At 40.4% G+C, this 20,070-nt stretch overlaps 2 protein-coding genes and 1 non-coding gene across 8 annotated transcripts; 1 reads left to right on the forward strand and 2 right to left on the reverse strand.

The window, feature by feature from the left end:
* Positions 1 to 1,992: 1,992 nt before the first annotated feature.
* On the forward strand, positions 1,993 to 5,518 carry LOC116259426 (uncharacterized protein At3g52155, chloroplastic). Its single transcript, XM_031637238.2, has 6 exons — positions 1,993 to 2,277; positions 3,457 to 3,556; positions 3,807 to 3,986; positions 4,377 to 4,494; positions 5,106 to 5,181; positions 5,283 to 5,518. The coding sequence occupies exons 1-5, from the start codon at positions 2,028 to 2,030 to the stop codon at positions 5,172 to 5,174; spliced, it is 717 nt and encodes a 238-aa protein (XP_031493098.1). The 5' UTR covers positions 1,993 to 2,027; the 3' UTR covers positions 5,175 to 5,181; positions 5,283 to 5,518.
* A 1,284-nt stretch (positions 5,519 to 6,802) lies between these two features.
* On the reverse strand, positions 6,803 to 6,888 carry LOC116259757 (small nucleolar RNA snoR8a). Its single transcript, XR_004173969.1, has one exon. It is a non-coding gene; the product is annotated as a small nucleolar RNA snoR8a (small nucleolar RNA).
* A 2,863-nt stretch (positions 6,889 to 9,751) lies between these two features.
* Positions 9,752 to 19,939, reverse strand: LOC116258938 (transmembrane 9 superfamily member 12). 6 transcript variants are annotated; one of them, XM_050078950.1, is made up of 3 exons: positions 19,780 to 19,939; positions 18,350 to 18,808; positions 9,752 to 11,911 (listed from the first exon to the last, which is right to left on the reverse strand). In XM_050078950.1, the coding sequence occupies exons 2-3, from the start codon at positions 18,594 to 18,596 to the stop codon at positions 10,173 to 10,175; spliced, it is 1,986 nt and encodes a 661-aa protein (XP_049934907.1). In that variant the 5' UTR covers positions 18,597 to 18,808; positions 19,780 to 19,939; the 3' UTR covers positions 9,752 to 10,172. The 6 variants fall into 6 exon arrangements, with proteins under 6 accessions (XP_049934907.1, XP_049934908.1, XP_031492306.1 ...); XM_050078951.1 differs by having other exon boundaries at positions 9,752 to 11,501; positions 17,940 to 18,808; XM_031636446.2 differs by lacking the exons at positions 18,350 to 18,808; positions 19,780 to 19,939 and adding exons at positions 12,770 to 12,855; positions 13,347 to 13,466 and having other exon boundaries at positions 9,752 to 12,361.
* Positions 19,940 to 20,070: the final 131 nt, after the last annotated feature.

Consider the following 20,070-nt stretch of genomic DNA (forward strand, 5'->3'; position numbering starts at 1 on the left):
GCACTCAATAATATTAGCACATGATTAAGCTTACTTAAATTAATTAATTGATTGTTAATATATAACTTAACTACCTGAATTATTTGTTTCATCCTTAGGTCTAGAAAGTTATTCTTTGACTTACATGTGTTCAAAAAGTATTTCTTTTGGGGTAAAATGATGCATTTTATCATTTGACAGTTAATGTCACATGAAGAACTGATGAACCATGCTGGATAACTGTAAACAACTTTGCCTTGTGTTTCTAACAATCTCAATAAACATATATCCACCAATACATATGCTTTCTATCCGTTGAGATTGTTAAATATGGGAAAAGAATTCAAATATCTATTGTGTTATGTCAATATTAAGCTGGGAATGAATGCGACTCAAAGCAGCCCATCAGATCTCCGCTCTAATTTTGACTAGAGATTCAAAATTTTGGGAATCTTAAGACTATTGTGGTAAAATCATCGATTTGTTAAAATCACTACTTAAATTAAACTCCACCCAAGCTAAAAAATCCTGATAACTAATAATTAGAATGATCAATAGGCCCTTAAAAAAATATAGTTTGTTTAGAGAGAAACAAAAGGGGTCATCGATACACAAATTGAAGTGCACTAGGTATAGCATTTTGAGGAACATAAAATAAGAACTATATCATAAAAAGACAAAGGGTTGAGTAGGAGCTTCGACCTTCAACCAAGCAGCAGCATCTTGCTTGTTCACTTGAAAAGGGAAAACATAAAAAGATCAGGACATTTTTGTAACGTTTCAAAAATTTAGTTTCGCCTCGAAGGTTGTGAGGGATCTTCAAGGGCTTATAAAATGAGGTAATTAATTAGATGATTATCCCGATTTTTAGCCTTTTCGAGGGTTAGAGCAGAAGCGGTATCAGAACAGTTTCAACACTCGGACCTTGGGTCCCACACGCACGAACAAGTATGCTTTAAGATGAGTGGATTGTAACACCCCAAAAATTTAATCCCGCCTCTAATATTGTGAAGGATCTTCAAGAGCTTATAAATGGAGACCATTAATGAGATGATTATCTTGGTTTTTAACCTTTTCGAGGGGTTAGAGCCGCAACTGCTAGGGGCAGGTTGGGATCCGTCGAACCAGGAGCTCGAATTCAGGAGTGGGTCGGGTTGTTATAATTTTAAATGATCATGCAATTATAGGTTTAACGTTAAACCAATCAATTAGCAATCAGATCGTAAATACCGCCTATTTTTTAGATTACCACATAGACAAGACAACATTATCTTGCATGTTCACCTAATTTTGAACTTACGTACACATCATCCATAGTTTATTCAGCACATGCCATGCGTCAAATTTAACGATTTTAATTGGCCAACTTATTGTGAGAAGGATAAAAAACTCAACCACCCACTCTAAACTATTATTTGGTAATTACACTGGTTCAATCTGAAGCACCTTTATTAAATAAACGAAGATGATGACAAACCTACCGGTGGTCCAAAAACCACCGATTTACCAATTCCCATTTTCATTTTCAGACAAATCTTAGATTCTTAACAAAGATTTTTTTTTAAGAGTCGTTTGGCAATATCAACATTTTGTTATTGTTTCATAAATTTGAGTCAAAAGATTAAAACATATCAATAATACATTGCAACATAACGTTGTAGGAATCCATCATAATCATTGAGATAGATTCATTATTCCCATCACCAAACGGCCCTTTAAAATCGTTCACATAATCGATGCTTATAATTGTGGCGGTCTATATTATCAAATCGGAAGGTTCGGATCTCAGATGTTAGTTCCCTTTCAATGCAAAACCATATTTGATCTGCTCTTAATCAATGTTCTGCAAACATCCCATCCTTTTTTGTTTTTCGTGATCGACGGCTCCCCGTAATCTTAGTGCATGCTGTACGGCATCAGAGGCAGCCTGACCCTCGATCTCAGGATGGACGGTTGGATGCTGTTCTGCTGCAGGAACAACGACGAACATGATATATAAGTATCGGGTGCTGAGGGATGAGGACGCAGATTGCAGAGGGACGAAGGATATGGCCTGCGTCTGTAAGCAGCCACCGACCATCCCCTTCTCGAATTTTCTGCATCACCCATCGCCCCCCTCGCCGAGAACCACTCTGGTACGTTGTGGGTACCCCAGGAAACCTTCCGGCTCCGCGACCACTCGGTCGCTCGTCATCGAACCGGTCGAAGGCGAGGCGGCCGAGGAGAGGAGATCCGTCACCCGTCGCCTGATCTTGCTTCGGCACGCCGAGAGCTCATGGGAGGATCGGTCTCTGAGAGGTTTGAGCTCTGAAAATGAACACCCATCTCTCGTTTTTCCCTGATAGTGGTTCTCTTTATGCCTGGAGGAGTTTCTCTTTTGCTTGAATCTCGATAGCTTTATGTACTTTGTTTTGTAATTTTCGAGCTTAAATTGATCCACTGGTTCAGGCTGGTAAATGTCGGTATCAATATGAACCGGTCTTTGATGAAATAAAGTTTTGCTGTCTTATTTTGCATATTTAACTGGAAATTGTTTACCGACTTCAGTCCTGCCGAGAGAAGTGGTTACGACAGTAAGTATTTTAGTTAATGACGAGCCTTAGTCTCTATATTAAATGGAGATTGTACAAGTTTGTCAACCAATAGTTGGTTTGTTCACTGCCATCAGTAGGAACTCCCTGTTTTTTTCTGAACGAGCAATTAATGTTAAGGACTTTAATGAGGAATTTAAAGAAGCAGGGGTTTTGTGATTTAACAGTTAACTAATGCACGACTGAATAGTTTCTGGAGAAATGGGGAGCATGACATATTTGTATATTTTACTAGTGACGAACCATTCTTACTCAATAAATTTGTCTCTCTTTTAAGTTCATTAAGTTAAGGAAGTACTGAAGAAGTGAATCTGATGCTTAACCTACAGCTTGTTTGACCTCCTTGTTAACAAGAATGCTGATCTACTGCCCAAACTGGTTGACAAAATCTCTATTCATCTAAATACTAAGTTATTTTTCTCTTGTAAGATGTTGCTTCAAGGACTTGGCCACTAAGTTTGCTGACATCCACGAATGAGTATTTTCTATTTTCCTTTCGACGCTACTTTACAACATTATTATTCTTTACATTTAATGGGAAGGAAATTTGTGTAACTGCCATGGACCAAAACTGATGCTACTCCTGAAAGCTTGCTCATATAAGTATGGATCTTGATGGTCATAAATCGGTGGCGGATGGCTTCCAAACATATTTGCTGGGTCATGAACCGGAGGTGAAAGTTATGAAAACCTGGTGGTTCCATACAAATGACTAGTTGATCATTTAAGAGCAGACTGACTTATCGGGTAGTAGTTAGCTATGTCGTTGCTTTGCTACTACATGTAAGTTTCAGTTTATCATTTCATGGGAGAAAGCCTGTCATTGTCATTGGGCAAGACAGATTTATTTGAAGCGTTCTGACAACACTTTTTTTGCGAAGTGCAGATCATGATCGTCCATTGAGTAAAGCTGGACGTGCTGCTGCTATTAGTGTTTCTCAAAAGCTTCAACAGATAAATTGGGTACCTGAACTTGTTTTATCTAGGTTTGGATTGTGCAGCAATTTTGTACTGTCGCTGTGCATATTTGGTATATTTGTGTTTGATAACAAACTAGGTTTACCTTCTGACATGGAACCCGTTCAGTTTGTGCTTATTGCTAATTTTCTTGCAGCTTAAATTTTTCTTTTTCAAGTTAAAAGTTGTGTCCAAAAATCGTGCAGGAGGTGCTGCATATTTAGGAGAGTCCACATCATGCCTGGTTTGCTCATTACGCCTCTTCATATATTATTTCAGTGATGCAGCTCGGACAAGGGAAACACTCAAAATTATGCAAGAGCATGTGAGGGAATTTTCAGAAGCACAGGTCTATTTTATGTCAAGCTTCTATTCTGTAGCTGCCATGGATGGACAAACTGCTGAGCACCTTCAGAAGGCCATCTGCAAATTTTCGCGAAATGATATACTAACGGTCATGTAAGCCGTTTGAACTTGAGATAGTTGATTATGTTGACTTTCTTTTCTGGCAAAACACTGTTAACTCTTAGAATCTAATATTGATTCTCATTCCTTATGAGGTGGAAATCAATGAAGTTCTGAATCTGGTGGACCTTCTAGATCATACATTCATCCGTCTGTCTTTTCTTTCTCTCTCTCTCTGTTTTCTTTTTGGTAGGAGACTTAGCAACATCCGATCCCACTGAAGCTTGAAGTTGTGGTCATTGCTTTGTCAAGTCTATTGGGCACTGGAAACTATTATTGACTGCTGATTTTAGCTGAATAGAACTGAAAAGAGATGAACAGCTCTCAGGGAGGGAGTCTTGGTGAACATTTCCAAAATACTTAAAGTCTAACAGAACTTTACAGGTGCATGGGGCATAATAGGGGTTGGGAAGAGGCAGCATCGATGTTCTCTGGTGCCTTGGTAGAACTGAAAACATCCAATGCTGCGTTACTGGAAGCTTCTGGGAGATCCTGGGAGGAGGTAATATTTCTGTTACTCTTATGTCCAACCAGTTAAACATGACGATGACAATCACAAGCAATAATTTCTACAGGAGTACCATCTTTTGTGAACTAAACTATGCTTGAAGCGTATGTATTGTATCTTCATTAACGTTAGTCTGTCCAATTCATCTCCATAATTTTTATTCCCTACTGTGCAAGATAGATTGTCTTGATTCTCGATTCTGGGGAAAAAGATGTTCACGTGTTGTTGTTCTTCTTTCTAATGATTGGTGCTCCTGGACTGCTTTTCCCAAACAAATCATGTGCTTTTAGGACCACTGAGGAAAAAAAAAAAAATCATGACCAAGCATCTGCCATATTAAGATGCTGAGATGAACCTGAGAGATTGAAGTTCTGAGAACATGAATGTGAAAAAATATCCCAGTTCTGTAACATCAGGTTAGGAAGATCCATAAAGTGCTTATGTCGTCAGCCATTAGTTGCTAACACACTAGTTAAGTGGTTCGATTATATGAAGGTTGGAAGATTTACACTCTCTGCAAGATGCGTGTCTTCTCTCTCTCTCGCTCTCTCATGCGTGCACTCAGAATCTACGAGCTACATTATTGGTCTCATTTGCTTGTTCAGGCATTTTCTTCAGCTGGCCTTGGTGGCTGGAATCTCACGGGCATAGTCAAACCAGATGATGATCTGTAAGGCCATGGTAAGATTTGCGTCGCAGATTTTATTCTTTCAGTTCTTCCATTTTGGCCTGTATGTATATTATCGACTTAAAGTCGTTAATTGAAATTTACAATCTTGCAGGAGAAGCATTCATATAATGGTGGCACTGTAACAGCACTAAACACCTTCTGCACGGCCACAAGCAAGTTTAGTCAGACAATTTGTAACTTGCTTTCTCTTTGTGAATAACTGAGGGAAATGCCATATTTGAGCCGTTTGATCAACTAGGCCATCAACATAGCGTTCTGCTGTGGCTGCACATGTACAGAAAAACTGCTTTTTGCCAGCTGTGTGAAATTGGGTCCTTTTTATCATCATTTTTTCTGCAAATCTAACTTTTCAAAACACAAGTTCTATGTGTCATTACATGAATAAATAAGTAGATGCACTCACCGCCTCTATTCTTGTTGCATCGGATTTTAGGTCAACAGATTTCAAGAAACATTCAACCGTTATGCAAGTGAAATTGATTGTCTATGTAAACCGTCTTTACCTAAAGCATCTATGTGATCAGCGACGTCGGACTAAATATAAGCTAATGGTGCAGTTATTAATTGCTTCCCTTATGGTAGTAGCATTAGTTGTATCTCGCAAGCCACTTGGACAGAACTTAGCCTAAAGACTGTTTGCCACCTCTTACAGCAGTTGAATCGTAGCTATTACTTTGTCAAAGTGGCTTTACAACTCTCATGCTTGGAAACGGAAGTGATCTATTTTCGGACCATTGTAGCACTGTCCCGAAGTGTCATCTATTTTTGAAACTAAATAACCCTTGAAGATCAACAAAGTAAAAAGAGTCACCAGAACAAATTATAACCGCTTTATCCGGCAAAGGGACTATAGTCTATACCTATACAGGAAAGAACCCCCAACGTAGCCAAATAATTGCGAAAGAGTAGCTAATCAAGTGTACAGTGAGGTATCAGGCAACCAGCTTCTAACAAATAATTTCTGCCAAGGATGATTGGAGATCTAACGAAGATAATCGACTATGTTGGGGGCCTTCGTAACCTGAACACTGGCTTTGTCGATTCAGATTCAGGCTCTATAAACCCTCTTCCCATTTTAGGAGCAGAAGAGAAAAGTTCCAACCAGTGTAGAGAAGGCCTGTTCTGCACAAGCATCTGTTCCACGACCACGTGATAGTTCCTGGTTGGAGGTTCGCATGCTTTTTAACCTATGAACAACCAAAGAAACACCGTACCACGTGTAACGAAGCATATGCTAATTGTTCAGTTGTTTAAATTTCGTGATAAAGATTCAACAACAAAGTTAACCGTAAGAACACTTTGGCTAGCCTTGCCCAGGCATCAACTAAAATAAGGAGCACCAAGAACACACAGTTCCTTCCATATATTGGGAAAAATCTGAAATCACTTAGAAAATATAGCACTAAAAATGTAGGTTTTCTTTTCTGCAAAGCACATCTTTCGATGTTGGAGAAATTTGTATGGTCTAGGTACCAACAAGGAATGAACTTGATAGCGAAGGAAGCACCTGGAGAATCCGAACGCTGAGAAAGTGGTTGATAAAATAGAGCAAAATACACAAAGCGACTTCAATCCGGTACCAAACAAGCAAACACTAAAGAGGGATTCTGTCGGTGCTCATATTCTATGGGTGTAGAAGTAGTCTGTCATGCCCAAGGCATTCAGGACGAGGAATTTCTTATAATCATCGCACCGACAGGCTAAAAGAAAGCTTCTCAAAACCCGGCCAAGGAGGGAAGAGAAAAATGATTCGACGACTGAGACATCGATGGCATACATTTTTTTTTTCTTTTATCTCAACAACAAACAAACACAAATGAAAGAAAGGAACTGGTATAAATCAAACTCGCAAAGATCGGACCAACCTAAACGTGCATCGACAGCGGAAGAGGGAGAGAAGAAAGAGAGACGTGGGCAACAGCATACAGCACAAATGGAGGCCGGGGCCTCTTATAGTAGGAGCCCGACCGTAACCACTAGTAGGAAAAAAAAAAAAAACCCTAACAAAGCAGAAAAACCCTAACAAAAAGGTTTTCTTTCTTTTTTTTCACCGTGGACGTGAGATCTGCAGCGATACGTGGTATGAGATCTTAGGATCTTATATTCATACATTATTTTCATCCAACTTTAAATTCATGGTTTTTAACAATTTTAAATCTATGTTAGTGTTTAAACTGAGGAACTCCAACATACCTTTGCATGCAGCATCGAGTCTTTACACCCAAGTCTATCAAAAGCAACCTTGTTTCGAGTCTGTCATGCTTTAGTTTGCTGCCGATTCGTCCGGCCATAGTTCGACCCGGTTAGGCAGACGACGGCACTTTTTCTTGGTCCGACTTGGAAAAGACAATGTTGAAGTAGGACTGAGAAACCACATCTTCCTTTAACAGAAAATCTTTGTAAAAAACATATGAAAGTGTACATTTAACCGTCCAAAATTAGGCAGTTGAATAAAAGAACGGAAATTTTGACAAAAAGATGTTCAAACAAATACAGCAATAGAAGTCAAACACAATTTGTACTAAAAGGATTCAGTGTGCAACATGGAAGAAAAATAGCATTACTTTAAACTTCCAAGAGACTCGAATAATATCTCAAGACTGATAGCTTGGAACCAGTATAACGTTGTAAAATGCCTTTCAGCGTAAATTTCGTAATGTCGTGCATCCAAGGTTTTGACTTCCATGGCAGACAACTCGATGTAGCCAAGCTTCCTTTAGGAATTTCAATAGCTAAATCACACACGTATGCACATTTTGTTAGTCCAACTGGGACTGCAGAATCTGAATAAGTCAAGAAGCTGGTGGTTTCCGTAGGTTTAGAAGCACTCATGGCCATGTAAGATAACGGCTAAAGGAGAGGATTGCAGCACAGAGGAAGAAAGAAAGGATAGAAGGGAGGTGGGATTGAATACTTTGGCTGAGTATTCAGTTACCAAGCTTAAGGCTAGACGAGTGAATCAAGGAAGCGGCATTAGGATACGAACTGCGACTACCCATTTTTCGAAAACATTTTTCACGGAAGAAAACAGGCAGATGGACAAAGTAGGACATGGGGAACTCTATGTACTACCACCAACTGGTGATTTTACCCGTACAGAGAACCCTGATATTTTTTAGTTATCAAATGCGTCTATAGTAAGCACCTAAAGGCGTCTCCGAGTTGACGGGAAATTGTAACTTTGAATTGATTAGCTGAGAAGTGACTAGTGGCTAAAGTTCTGAGCACTCAATAGTTGAGGGATTTTTAAAGAGTTTTTACCAATGGAAGGTAACCCGACATGCATGCGCAAGGAGAAATTTTTTTCATTTTACCTACCAAAGAACAACAATTAGAAGCAAAGATTTTTTTCTCAAAAGTGGACGGGCGATCAAACAAGGATGACGCATGGTTCATCAAGAATTGTATGAGGCCGCCACAACGACCAGTCCTACAACTAATTTGACATTTATGGACATGAAAAGAAGATTTCCAAATAACTTCAAAGCGTAGATGTGGCCCCTGATCAAGTCCAGAAGCTGATCTGGCCAGTGACAAAAAGTTCTTTCTCAATGGCTTAAGTACAGATAAGACTGTCCAGGGAGTATTTGAATTAACTGAGATCTGATCATTGCCAGATCAGATCTCAATCGTGCGAAATCTAGCCCTCACTTTTGTAAAATAGAAGGCGTTCGAATATTTATCACCATAGTGCAATGCCACCAACATGTTATTAGTCTTTACCAAACTACTGCATAGAAAGCTCAAAAAAGTAAAAACAGGAGGGTTTGGACAAAAGCGGCGGTGCTTTGTGGAGCATAAGCACAGTGCAAGACAACCACTATTCGAGATTGTCCTTCCGCGCAACCTCTGGAAAGAATCCGTGAAGTTTAACAGAAGGCAGATGTTTAGAAACAGGTGAAATTGTGGTTTGCCCTTGCACATCCATTTTCCAAGACTTGTGCCAGCAAAATTTATAGCTGGAACTCAACTTCCAAGTCGTTGTTGGCAAAACCAACAATGCAGTGGCGAATTGTGTATAAAAAATTGAAAGAGCCATCTTGTTTATCGTCTGAACCAGGTTCTATGCATAAAACAGGCTGACTGGATTTTGAAACGATACGCACACGGACCAATGGCCTGAAGATAAAGAATGATCTATTGTTCTATAGAACCACACAAGGCAGGAACTTATATGATAATATGAAGTTATGAACCAAAGAACATCTCATCTACAACCCACACAGCGCCGGGATTACTTATCCACGAAGCATTTTGCACAACCCAAAAAAAAAACCTACCAAATTCATCAACACTCCCATTTTGACTCTAGTCCCTTGTTCGAATCTCTCTCTCTCTCTCTCTCTATCTCGTGTAGGGGCACTAGAACTTTGCTACTTGGTAGTCACCATCAGACTAGTAAGCACATTACTACAAACACCCCATCACCGACAATGATATAAAGAGCAACTATTCGCATCAAATCTACCAACACCCCTAAAAACCAAGCAAGAGAGACGAAAACAGTTTAAATAAAGAAAAAGAATTAGCCAAATAGCAGCTATACTAAATAACACAAAGTAGACGCAACTCAAAATGTCCCTTGGATTGTAGAACTGAACTAAGCTTCCCACCAAATCCATCTTAAAGAAGTGGCCCTTCAACATACCATACAAGCAATACAAGTATTTTCATACAAGATTTTGAAAAGTTAAATTGCATGAACTCCACAGACATCCCAACTGGGACCCTCAAGCCGAACAGGCTAGCAACTGAAAGCTGTACTAGTGCTAAGGATTGCACCCCTTTGAAGGATACCGTGAGGAAAAAAGTTGCAGAGGAAGAAATGGGACAAAGGAGGAGGACTGCAAGTCAGAAGAAGCTAAGAGAGAAGGGAAAGAGGTAATTGGAAATGAACGCCAAATGTAGAGATTCAGAAAGAAGGCAAGACGAGTAAATATAAGCAGTAAGAGTAGGGAAGGGACTGGGATTACCTATGTATCTAGTCAATTTTCACTGAAGAGAAGAGGTAATGGACAAAGTAGAAGGATATAAGGAAGCCGATTGCTCCTGTTGATAGCATGATGGCAAACGCCATAAGCAGAGAATACCCAAGGTAAAGCATAGCAGAGACAGGACCACTAAGGCTGCTAAGATCAAAAACTAGATAATTGATGGAGTAAAGGAACACGTAAAGTGCAACAGAACCAGATGCAAAGAATGCCTTCCACCACCAGCGCCAGTCCTCCACACAGAGGTGCATGTAGGTGAGCACCACAGAGACCTCAGCACAGACAATCACAAGCAGAACTAGCACAATGAGCAGGAAACCAAAGACATAGTAGAACCTGCCAAGCCAGATGCTGGACATGATGAAGAAGAGCTCAATGAAGAGTGTCCCAAAAGGAAGAGTGCCAGCTCCAAGCACAAGAAGCCAAGATGGGTACTTTCCCGCAGGGATTTCTCTGGGTATTTGGTTTGTCCTCACAGGGAACTCAATCGGCTCAGCACGGGTACCCATGAATCCACCCAAGAGTGTTAAGGGCACTGAAATGCAAAACCAGAGGAAGAAAAGCATGAAGTATAACGAAATTGGTATAGCACCAGTGCTTTTGCTTCCCCAGAGGAGGAAATTCAATGCTGTGAGAATGATGAAGGCTACTCCTGGAAAGAAGCATGCCACCGACCACGACACAGACCTCCAACCTATAGAATCACCTTCGATTGTTCTCCAGAGTCGAACAGCAACATAACCAGCAGCAATGCCAAGGAAAAGATACAGGACTATCATTCCTGTCAATAGCATTCCTCTAGATGCAGGAGACATAAATCCAAGGGCAGCAAACACAATAGAGACTACAGCCATTCCACCAATTTGCACTCCATTTCCAACCATCACGCAGAGAAGTTTGGGCTGCTCAGGTTCCCGAAATACATCACCCACGACAAGCTTCCAACCAGACAGTTCTTCATTCATCTGAGCTTGTGCTTCCTTGTCCAGTTCCTCGTATCTGGTAAGATCCCTCCTCACAGTTCTCAGAAATATGACAAAAACTATGCCCGCTAGAAAGAATATCACCATCAAAGAGTTCAATATAGAGAACCAGTGCACCTTAGCTCCCTCCATTTTCAGATAAGCATCCCAACGAGATGGCCACCTGATATCGCTCTTCACAAATTCAACCTCGTATGTGAAAGCCACACGTTCTTGCTCTCTTATAACCTGGAAACCATCACGACCTGCTGGACAGGTCTCCGTGGGTTCGATCTTATCATACATCTTGAGCTTCAACATGGCATCAGTGTTACGCTTGATGCTGCATGGCTCAACCTCAAAGCCCACAATCTCAAATCCAGAACCTTTCTTCTCATTAGATTCAGTAACAATACCCATCCCTTCATCTCCAGTGATAAGCACCGGTGCACCAGCGCCTTCATACTCATGCACTAAAACCTTGAGCTTGAGATGGTTAATAATGTAGTCCTCATTTCCAGTTTGAGTTCTGAAACCTACTGGGAAACCAGTCCATTGAATCCGAATGCCGTTCTGCTCGGCATACCGCAAGGCTGGTAGATTATCCAAGATTACATTCACCTGATACAGGTCTCTGGTTCTCTGCTTCAAAACTTTAACTTCATCCTCATTCAGCGGTTTGGTCACACACAGGAATAAAGATTCATTCAAATTCATGTGAAAACGATAAGGTGAGTTGTCGATCTGATCACCCATCAAGAGTTCCCCTAAATTTTCAGCACTTTTCTTTATCCCATTTGGGGGCTGACAATATGGCAGGCTGTAGTAGCTGAAAGGAAGTTCAGTCTCAATTGAGGTCAGTGAATTAACCTTCACAAATATCTCCTCTCCAGTAGAGTACGTGTGCATATAACTTCCAGGCAGATAAAATCCATTGCACAAGTGTGACATCAAAAGCAACACAGAGAAGGTCAGTGGCACAAAGTAACTAATCCCAAAAGATAAGGAACCCATGCTTGAGCAGATTACAGAACTCTGATCCCAGAAATCCTACTCTCACAGCAGACTCCTCTTTGTGAATCGCTCAATTAGACATGAGTTGAACCTATGAAGCCATTGATAAGAAAGGGTGTATGGGCTCTAAACAACCACATAAAAGATGCAGAAACTTGAATTAAAGTTCAACCCAGCCCCTGCAATCTCCTCTACGTTCAAACCTGCAAAAAAATAAAAAAAACAGGTCATAGCTGAAGCAATTCTATGTCTGGATCCCTTAAACTCAGTTCGTGCTTCCTCCAAAATTTCCAAATCAACGTGAAATACTCAAGACTTAAAAAATGGGTCCACAAAAACTGGTGAGTCATTCAATTAACAAAGTCGAAAAGGTGGCACTTGCCCTGAAAATCTGCACGAAGATACGCTTTCCTAGTACCTTAAATGGCGTGATAATTTGAAAGGTAAACAGCAAAAGAACCTTAAACGACGCAGCAACGTTCTTTTTTAATCGGATCTAATGCCTACGTATCCAGAACATGCTAATCAGTGTGAAGATAGATCCGCATAATATCTCCATTCGAAGAGAACTTGGAAAAGGTAAAGAAAAAAAGAATTTCACATCAATTAACTTGGTTGCATTGACAGCAAAAAATGGAAATGAGGCAGACACCCTAAGCAGCACGAGACACCACAACAAGCGCAAGTCAGCCCCGTCCTGCAGACAGATAGCAGATATAACAAATACTGATCTTTGATCATAAAGCCAACTAAGGAGAAATTTCACAGGTACCGAAAGGTATTCTTGAAAAGAACTACAGTTATAAAAAAAGTTCTCTGGAATCTCAAAGGAAACACCATAGAACGCGAAGTTAACCAGAAGAAGAACATCTTGCTCAGATAGAAGATCCGAGAATTCTTATAAACTTCGGAAGAAAACAATAAATAAAATAGGTGCCACGGCACAGAAGAACCAAATAACGGGGAATTGTGCAAGATCTAAAGAAAACCACCCCCGTCGATACAAGAACACATGGTTTACCGGGAAATAATTTGTCAGAACAGCCAAATCATGTTCATTATCGACCCTTTCTGGCCCTCACTCTTGGGCAGCGATGGTCAGAGCCAGGATTTCTCCAAGTCCGGCCAGATCCCTAGTTTGAGAAATCGACCGAGAAGGTAATGAATTTAGTCATTCAAGTCAGTCACCTTATGCCCGAAACAGGCAAGAGACAGGGCGGCGCGCACCAGGAAATAGATTTCCGACAAGATTCTCCGGCAAGCTTCCCGTTCGTTCAGAGGAAATGCAGCAAATGCTCCGAAACTGACGAGCCGAGTGTGGCACTTTATATCTGTATCAGTTGCGCAACGTATCAGCAGCTGATCGATTCTTTCTGTATCAGACGATACGCTTTTGCCCGTGTTATTGTTACCTACCGGCTTCTATTCATATAAATATTGTTGCTGTATAGATCTGCATGATCTCCAACCCCCAACGTTAACCATGGTTAGATCTGAGAGGCTATGTTTGACCATGTTTGTGGCTAATTGTAAACTGCCTACTTATACAACAATTTTAAAAAGAACGTAACTTTTACGGTGTATTAAAGATATTTTATTTTAGGTATAACTATGGATAAGGGTTACTTCAGGTTTATAGTATTCCCGTGGTATATATTTTATGTACCCGTAAGTTCGATAAGCTACAGTGACGGTTAAAATTAAGCTTGTAGAAAATTCAATTTTGACAAAACAATGTGTTCAAAATAATTCATGAATAATATAACTTTCCCAGGTTTTTGGATTGATAAAAACCTTGTTTTAGTATTGAACGCAGGTTTCAGAATTATTTGCAAAATCTAGTTTTCACAAGAGCCTCGTTTTTTTTTTTTGGGACTGTCGTTTAAACACAACCTTAATAAATTATTTTTTATCGACATTATGCCTTACCATTGGCCATTGATAACGCTATTCTCTAAACGTATACCGATTACTTTTTAAGAAAACATGCTCGAGTTTTAGTGGTATAATAAAAAAGACTCTTACGTTAGAAATTTTATCATGTAATTGCCTGTTCTCGTAATCAAAGTTAGTTGATGAAAGGAATCAGAACTTATGCGTGTTTAGTAATTCTAAAATTTGAACGTCATTTAAAAAAAAATCGCTAATTTATATTAAAATAATATATATCTGTTTATGTTAAAACAGGATCAGAAGTTTTATCGTCATACAACCTCTTAAAATGGACTGTCTACTTCTAGCAATACCGGAAGAAAGCTTGTGTGAAGACTGAGGATTACATTAGCAAGTTAAAAAAAAAAAAAAAGAAAAAAATCCCTCCGCCTTGCTGCGGAAGATGCAATAAAAGCCTTCAAGTAAAACGCCTTCTATAACCCCATAGTTTAGTCTATATCAAACCAAATTTAGCAAAACTCATGTATCTTCGCCGATAGCTATAATTTCAACCATAAAGAAAAAGAAAAACACAATAGCAAAATCACTGTTCATATTAGATTTGGGACAATGGAATGACCTAGATACCATGTCAGAGGTACAAAAAAAAGTAAAGGACAAAATCATCAAACAAGATACGAACAACTTTCAACCCTAATTGCTGCCTAACTGATCTAATTGGACTTGGTCTAGTTTGATCAGGGCATTGCCATCTCAGACATAACCAAACCCACTAACTACTAGTTGTGCGACTATCACATTAATGAACATGAAAAAGTGATCCCCAGTTGACTTGAACGTAGTAGGCATATGAGCTGGATCCAGTCCAGAAGCAGATCTGGTCAGTGATATTAAATTCTTTCATCGTCCGCTCAACTACAGATCTGAGTATCTTACTGCCTAGGGAGTATTTGAATAACTAGATCTAATCATTAACAAATCATATCACATGTGGAAATAGAAGACTTTCCATCCTGTATCACCATAGTGCATGATTCGCCAACACACTATTAGTCTACCAAACGGAGGCATAGACAAGTCAACAAAGGGAGGGTTTTTCACAAAAGCGCCTGTGCTTTGTTGAGCACAAGCACATTGCAAAAGCAATCCCTATCCCATAATTCTTCATGTGGACAATCTTTGGAAAGGAACTCTTTAAGTTTAACCACCAAGGGCAACGGACGAACGAAATTGTGGTTTGCCCTCGCACAACCATTTTCCAAAAAGTGACTTGCACCTGGAAAAGTTATAGCTGAACCTCACACGTCCAAATCATTTATCGGCAAAAACCAAAAATGAAGCCGTCATCTTTATATACAAAATTGCAAGAACCAGCTTGCTCCTCGTCTAAATCACGTGCTGAGGATAGAAACAGTCCGACTGTCAATTTTATTACAAACGTGATTTATGCAATATTTCTTGAACTCTTGAATATGGAGACCTTCATATATATTGTTTACTAGAAAACAACCTGCAAAAATTTTAAAACATAACCTGAAAATGTGATAATGATTTCCAGATGGTGATTTCCAAACATGGGTTGCAAATAATTTTTTTTTGAGAATCAGGGGCAGTATATTTTTCCTGTAGTCATGATAAAAGCCTGACTATAATTACCTTTTAACAAGAACACCAATCGTCTGAACATAAAGACTAACCTATAGGACCACACAAGGCAGGGAACCGATACGAACCAAACAATGTAAAAGAGGAAAAGACTAATCTATACCCCACACAGTGCAGGGACTATTTATCCATGAAGCAGTCTGCAAATCATAACAAAGGAACTACAATTCATGAAGAAAGTAGTGATCTGAAGATTCTGAACAATCCCACTTTGACTCAGATCGTACAATGGCCTCCCGTAATCACCAACGCTCCCTCTCTCTCCCTCCTGTAGGGGCATCACCACTTTACCGTCCGTACTATCAAGCACATTACTAAAACCCTCTGCTTCCGACAATCCCAACAAATAAAGAGCAACCATTCACATCAATTCTACCGGTGCCTCCAAAAACCAAGCAAGAGAGACAAAAACAGTTCAAATATAGAAAAAGAATCAGGTCAATACCAGCTACACTAACTAGAACAACGTAAATGCAACACAAAAAGAGCTCCCATTGAAGAGCTGAACTGACAGCTTCCCACCAAATTCATACTAAAGAGCGGCCTTCAACATACCGTACAAGACAGGCTAACATTTCCATACAAGATTTTCAGAAGTCAATTTGTGTGAACTCCACAGACATCCTAACTGGACCTGCAAATCTACAACGAACATGATATCATCCAAAAGTTGTCACAATGCCAGAGGGTTGCACCCCATTGATGGCTAATAAAGAAGAAGTTGAAGAGAAGGAAATGGACAGGAAACAAACTGCAAGCCAACAGAATCTAAGAGGAAAAAGGGGAAGAGGCAAATTGGAAATGAAGGCTGAATGTAGAGATATGGAAAGTAGGCTAGACGAGTAAACAGATGCTCTAAGAAAGAGTAGGAAATGGACTGGATTACCTTTTTGTCTAGTCAATTTTTACTGATGAGAAGAGGTAATGGACAAAGTAGAAGGATATAAGGAAGCCAATGGCTCCTGTCGATAGCATGATGGCAAATGCCATAAGTAGAGAATACCCAAGGTAAAGCATGGCAGATACAGGACCGCTAAGGCTGCTCAGATCAAAAACTAGATAATTGATGGAGTAGAGGAACACGTAGAGCGCAACAGAACCAGATGCAAAGAATGCCTTCCACCACCACCTCCAATCCTCCACACAGAGGTGCATGTAGGTGAGCACCACGGAGACCTCAGCACAGACAATCACGAGCAGAACTAGCACAATGAGCAGGAAACCAAAGACATAGTAGAACCTGCCAAGCCAGATGCTGGACATGATGAAGAAGAGCTCAATGAAGAGCGTCCCAAATGGAAGAGTGCCAGCTCCAAGCACAAGAAGCCAAGACGGGTACTTCCTCGCAGGGATTTCTCTGGGGATCTGGTTTGTCCTCACAGGGAACTCAATTTGCGCAGCACGGGTACCCATGAATCCACCCAAGAGTGTTAAGGGCACTGAAATGCAGAACCAAAGGAAAAATAGCATGAAGTATAGTGAAATTGGTATAGCACCAGTACTTTTGCTTCCCCAGAGGAGGAAATTCAATGCTGTGAGAATGATGAAGGCTACTCCTGGAAAGAAACAAGCTGCCGACCATGACACAGACCTCCAACCTAAAGGATCGCCCTTGATTGTTCTCCAGAGTCGAACAGCAACATAACCAGAAGCTATTCCAAGGAAAAGATACAGGACTATCATTCCTGTCAATAGCATTCCCCTAGATGCAGGAGACATAAATCCAAGAGCAGCAAACACGATAGACACTACGGCCATTCCACCAATTTGCACTCCATTTCCAACCATCATGCAGAAAAGTTTGGAGTGTTCAGGCTCCCGAAATACATCACCCACGACAAGCTTCCAACCAGATAGCTCTTCATTCATCTGAGCTTGTGCTTCTTTGTCCAGTTCCTCGTATCTGGTAAGATCCCTCCTTACAGTTCTTAAAAATATAACAAAAACTATGCCCGCTAGAAAGAAGATCACCATCAGAGAGTTCAATATAGAGAACCAGTGTACCCTAGCTCCCTCCATTTTCAGATAGGCATCCCAACGAGATGGCCACCTGATATCGCTCTTCACAAATTTAACCTCGTATGTGAAAGCCACACGTTCCTGCTCTCTTATAACCTGGAAACCATCACCACCTGCTGGACAGGTCTCCGTGGGTTCGATCTTATCATACATCTTGAGCTTCAACATGGCATCAATGTTACGCTTGATGCTGCATGGCTCAACCTCAAAGCCAACAATCTCAAACCCAGAACCTTTCTTCTCATTAGATTCAGTAATGACACCCATCCCTTCATCTCCAGTGATAAGCACCGGTGCACCAGCGCCTTCATACTCATGCACTAAAACCTTGAACTTCAGATGGTTAATAATGTAGTCTTCATTTCCAGATTGAGTTTTGAAACCTACTGGGAAACCAGTCCATTGAATCTGAACACCATTCTGCTCAGCAAACCGCATGACTGGTAGATTGTCCAAGATCACATTCACCTGATACAAGTCCCTGGTTCTTTGCTTCAAAACTTTAACTTCATCCTCATTCAGCGGTTTTGTCACGCACAGGAACAAAGACTCGTTCAAATTCATGTGGAAACGATAAGGTGAGTTATCAATCTGATCACCCATCAAGAGTTCACCTAAATTTTCAGCACTCTTCTTTATCCCATTTGGGGGCTGACAATATGGCAGGCTGTAGTAGCTGAAAGGAAGTTCAGTCTCAATTGAGGTCAGTGAATTAACCTTCACAAATATCTCCTCCCCAGTAGAGTACGTGTGCATATAACTTCCAGGAAGATAAAATCCATTGCACAAGTGTGACGTCAAAAGCAACACAAAGAACGTCAGTGCCACGATGGAACTAATCCCAAAAGATAACTGACCCATGCTTTAGCAGATTACAGATCCCCTATCTGTCCAGAAATCCTCCTCTCACAGGATGCTCCTCTTTGTCAATTGCTCAATTAGACATGAACAGAATCGATGAAGCCGCTGATAAGAAAGGGTATATAGACTGTAAACTGTAACAACCTTATAAAGCATGCACAATCTTGATTTGAAATTCAAAACAACCCCTCCAATCTCCTCTACGGTCAGAACTGCAGAACATTAAAAAAAGGGATCAGGTGATAGCTGAAGCAGTTCTATATGTCCGAATCACTTAAACTCAGTTCGTACTTCAGTTGAAATTTCTAAATCGATATCAAAAACTTAAAGACTTAAACGGTAAGTTCAAAAGAACTCGATGACTTATTCAATTAACAAAGTAAAAAAAAAAAAAAAGATGGACACATGCCACAAAAAAAAACTGCCAAGAGATATGCCTCCCGAGTAGCTCAGATGGCGTGATAATTTGAAAGAAACAGCAAATGCATCTTAAACGACACAGCAACATTCTTTTGCAATCGGATCTAACGCCTACAAACCTATGACATGCTAACAAGTGTAAAAATATATCGGCATAACAGAAGAACTTGGACGATGTAAAGAAAAAGAGAAGTAAAAAAAATGAAAAAGAGATAGACACCCTAGAAGCACGAGACACTCCAAAAAAGAGCAAGTCAGCCTACCCCGCAGACGGATAACAGATCTAAACAAATACTGATCCTCGCCCACAAAGGCGGCTAAGGAGAAGCTTCACGGGCACCGTCACATATCCTTGAAAATAATTCCAGTCATAAAAAGTTCGTTCGGATCTCAAAGGAATGACCATGAAACGCGAAGTTAACCAGAACAAGGAACGTTCACTTGCTCGGATAGAAGATCCCCGCATTCTTACGAACTTGGGAAATAAACAATAAAGAACGTAGGTGCCACAGTACAGAAGAACCAAAAGAGGCGGAATTGTGCAAGATCTAGAGAAAACCACCCATTTCGATACCGTAACATATGGTTGACCGGGAAATAACCTATCAGAACAGCCAAATTAGATGCATTTTCGACCGTTTCTGGCCCTCACTCCAGCGTCAACGACACTCAGAGCCAGGATTTCTCCGAGTTAGGCCGGAACCCTAGTTTGATAACAACCAATAAGAAAAAGATAATGAGTCTAGTCGTTCAATCAACTCACCCCGACGTCGAAAACAAGCAGGAGACAGGGCGTCGCTCGCCAGAAATCGATTTCCAATAAGACTCTCCGGCAAACTTCCCGTTCGGTTAGTGGAAAAACTCCGAAAGTGACACTCGAGCGCCTACGGACGGACGAGCGAAGGATGGCTCTCTCTCTCTCACACTGCAATATATATATGCCGCAACGTGTCATCCGTCATCCATCCGACGATACGCTTTGGCGCTCGTAAGCGGCCATTTATTTTTGGAAATTAAAAAAATAATTGAGAAAAAAAAATCTTAGGTCTGCATC

The sequence above is a fragment of the Nymphaea colorata genome, chromosome 8, assembly GCF_008831285.2.
Source record: "Nymphaea colorata isolate Beijing-Zhang1983 chromosome 8, ASM883128v2, whole genome shotgun sequence".
In the NCBI taxonomy this organism is placed as follows: Eukaryota; Viridiplantae; Streptophyta; class Magnoliopsida; order Nymphaeales; family Nymphaeaceae; genus Nymphaea; species Nymphaea colorata.

Coding starts and splice junctions, on each gene's coding strand:
- LOC116259426 (XM_031637238.2), top strand. CDS start 2,028: ATGGCCTGCGTCTGTAAGCAGCCACCGACCATCCCCTTCTCGAATTTT. Junction 2,278..3,456: donor GGAGGATCGGTCTCTGAGAG/GTTTGAGCTCTG, acceptor TGCGAAGTGCAG/ATCATGATCGTCCATTGAGT. Junction 3,557..3,806: donor CCTGAACTTGTTTTATCTAG/GTTTGGATTGTG, acceptor ATATTATTTCAG/TGATGCAGCTCGGACAAGGG.
- LOC116258938 (XM_050078950.1), bottom strand. CDS start 18,596: ATGGGTCAGTTATCTTTTGGGATTAGTTCCATCGTGGCACTGACGTTC. Junction 11,912..18,349: donor GAAGAGTGCTGAAAATTTAG/GTGAACTCTTGA, acceptor CTGAAAATTTAG/GGGAACTCTTGATGGGTGAT.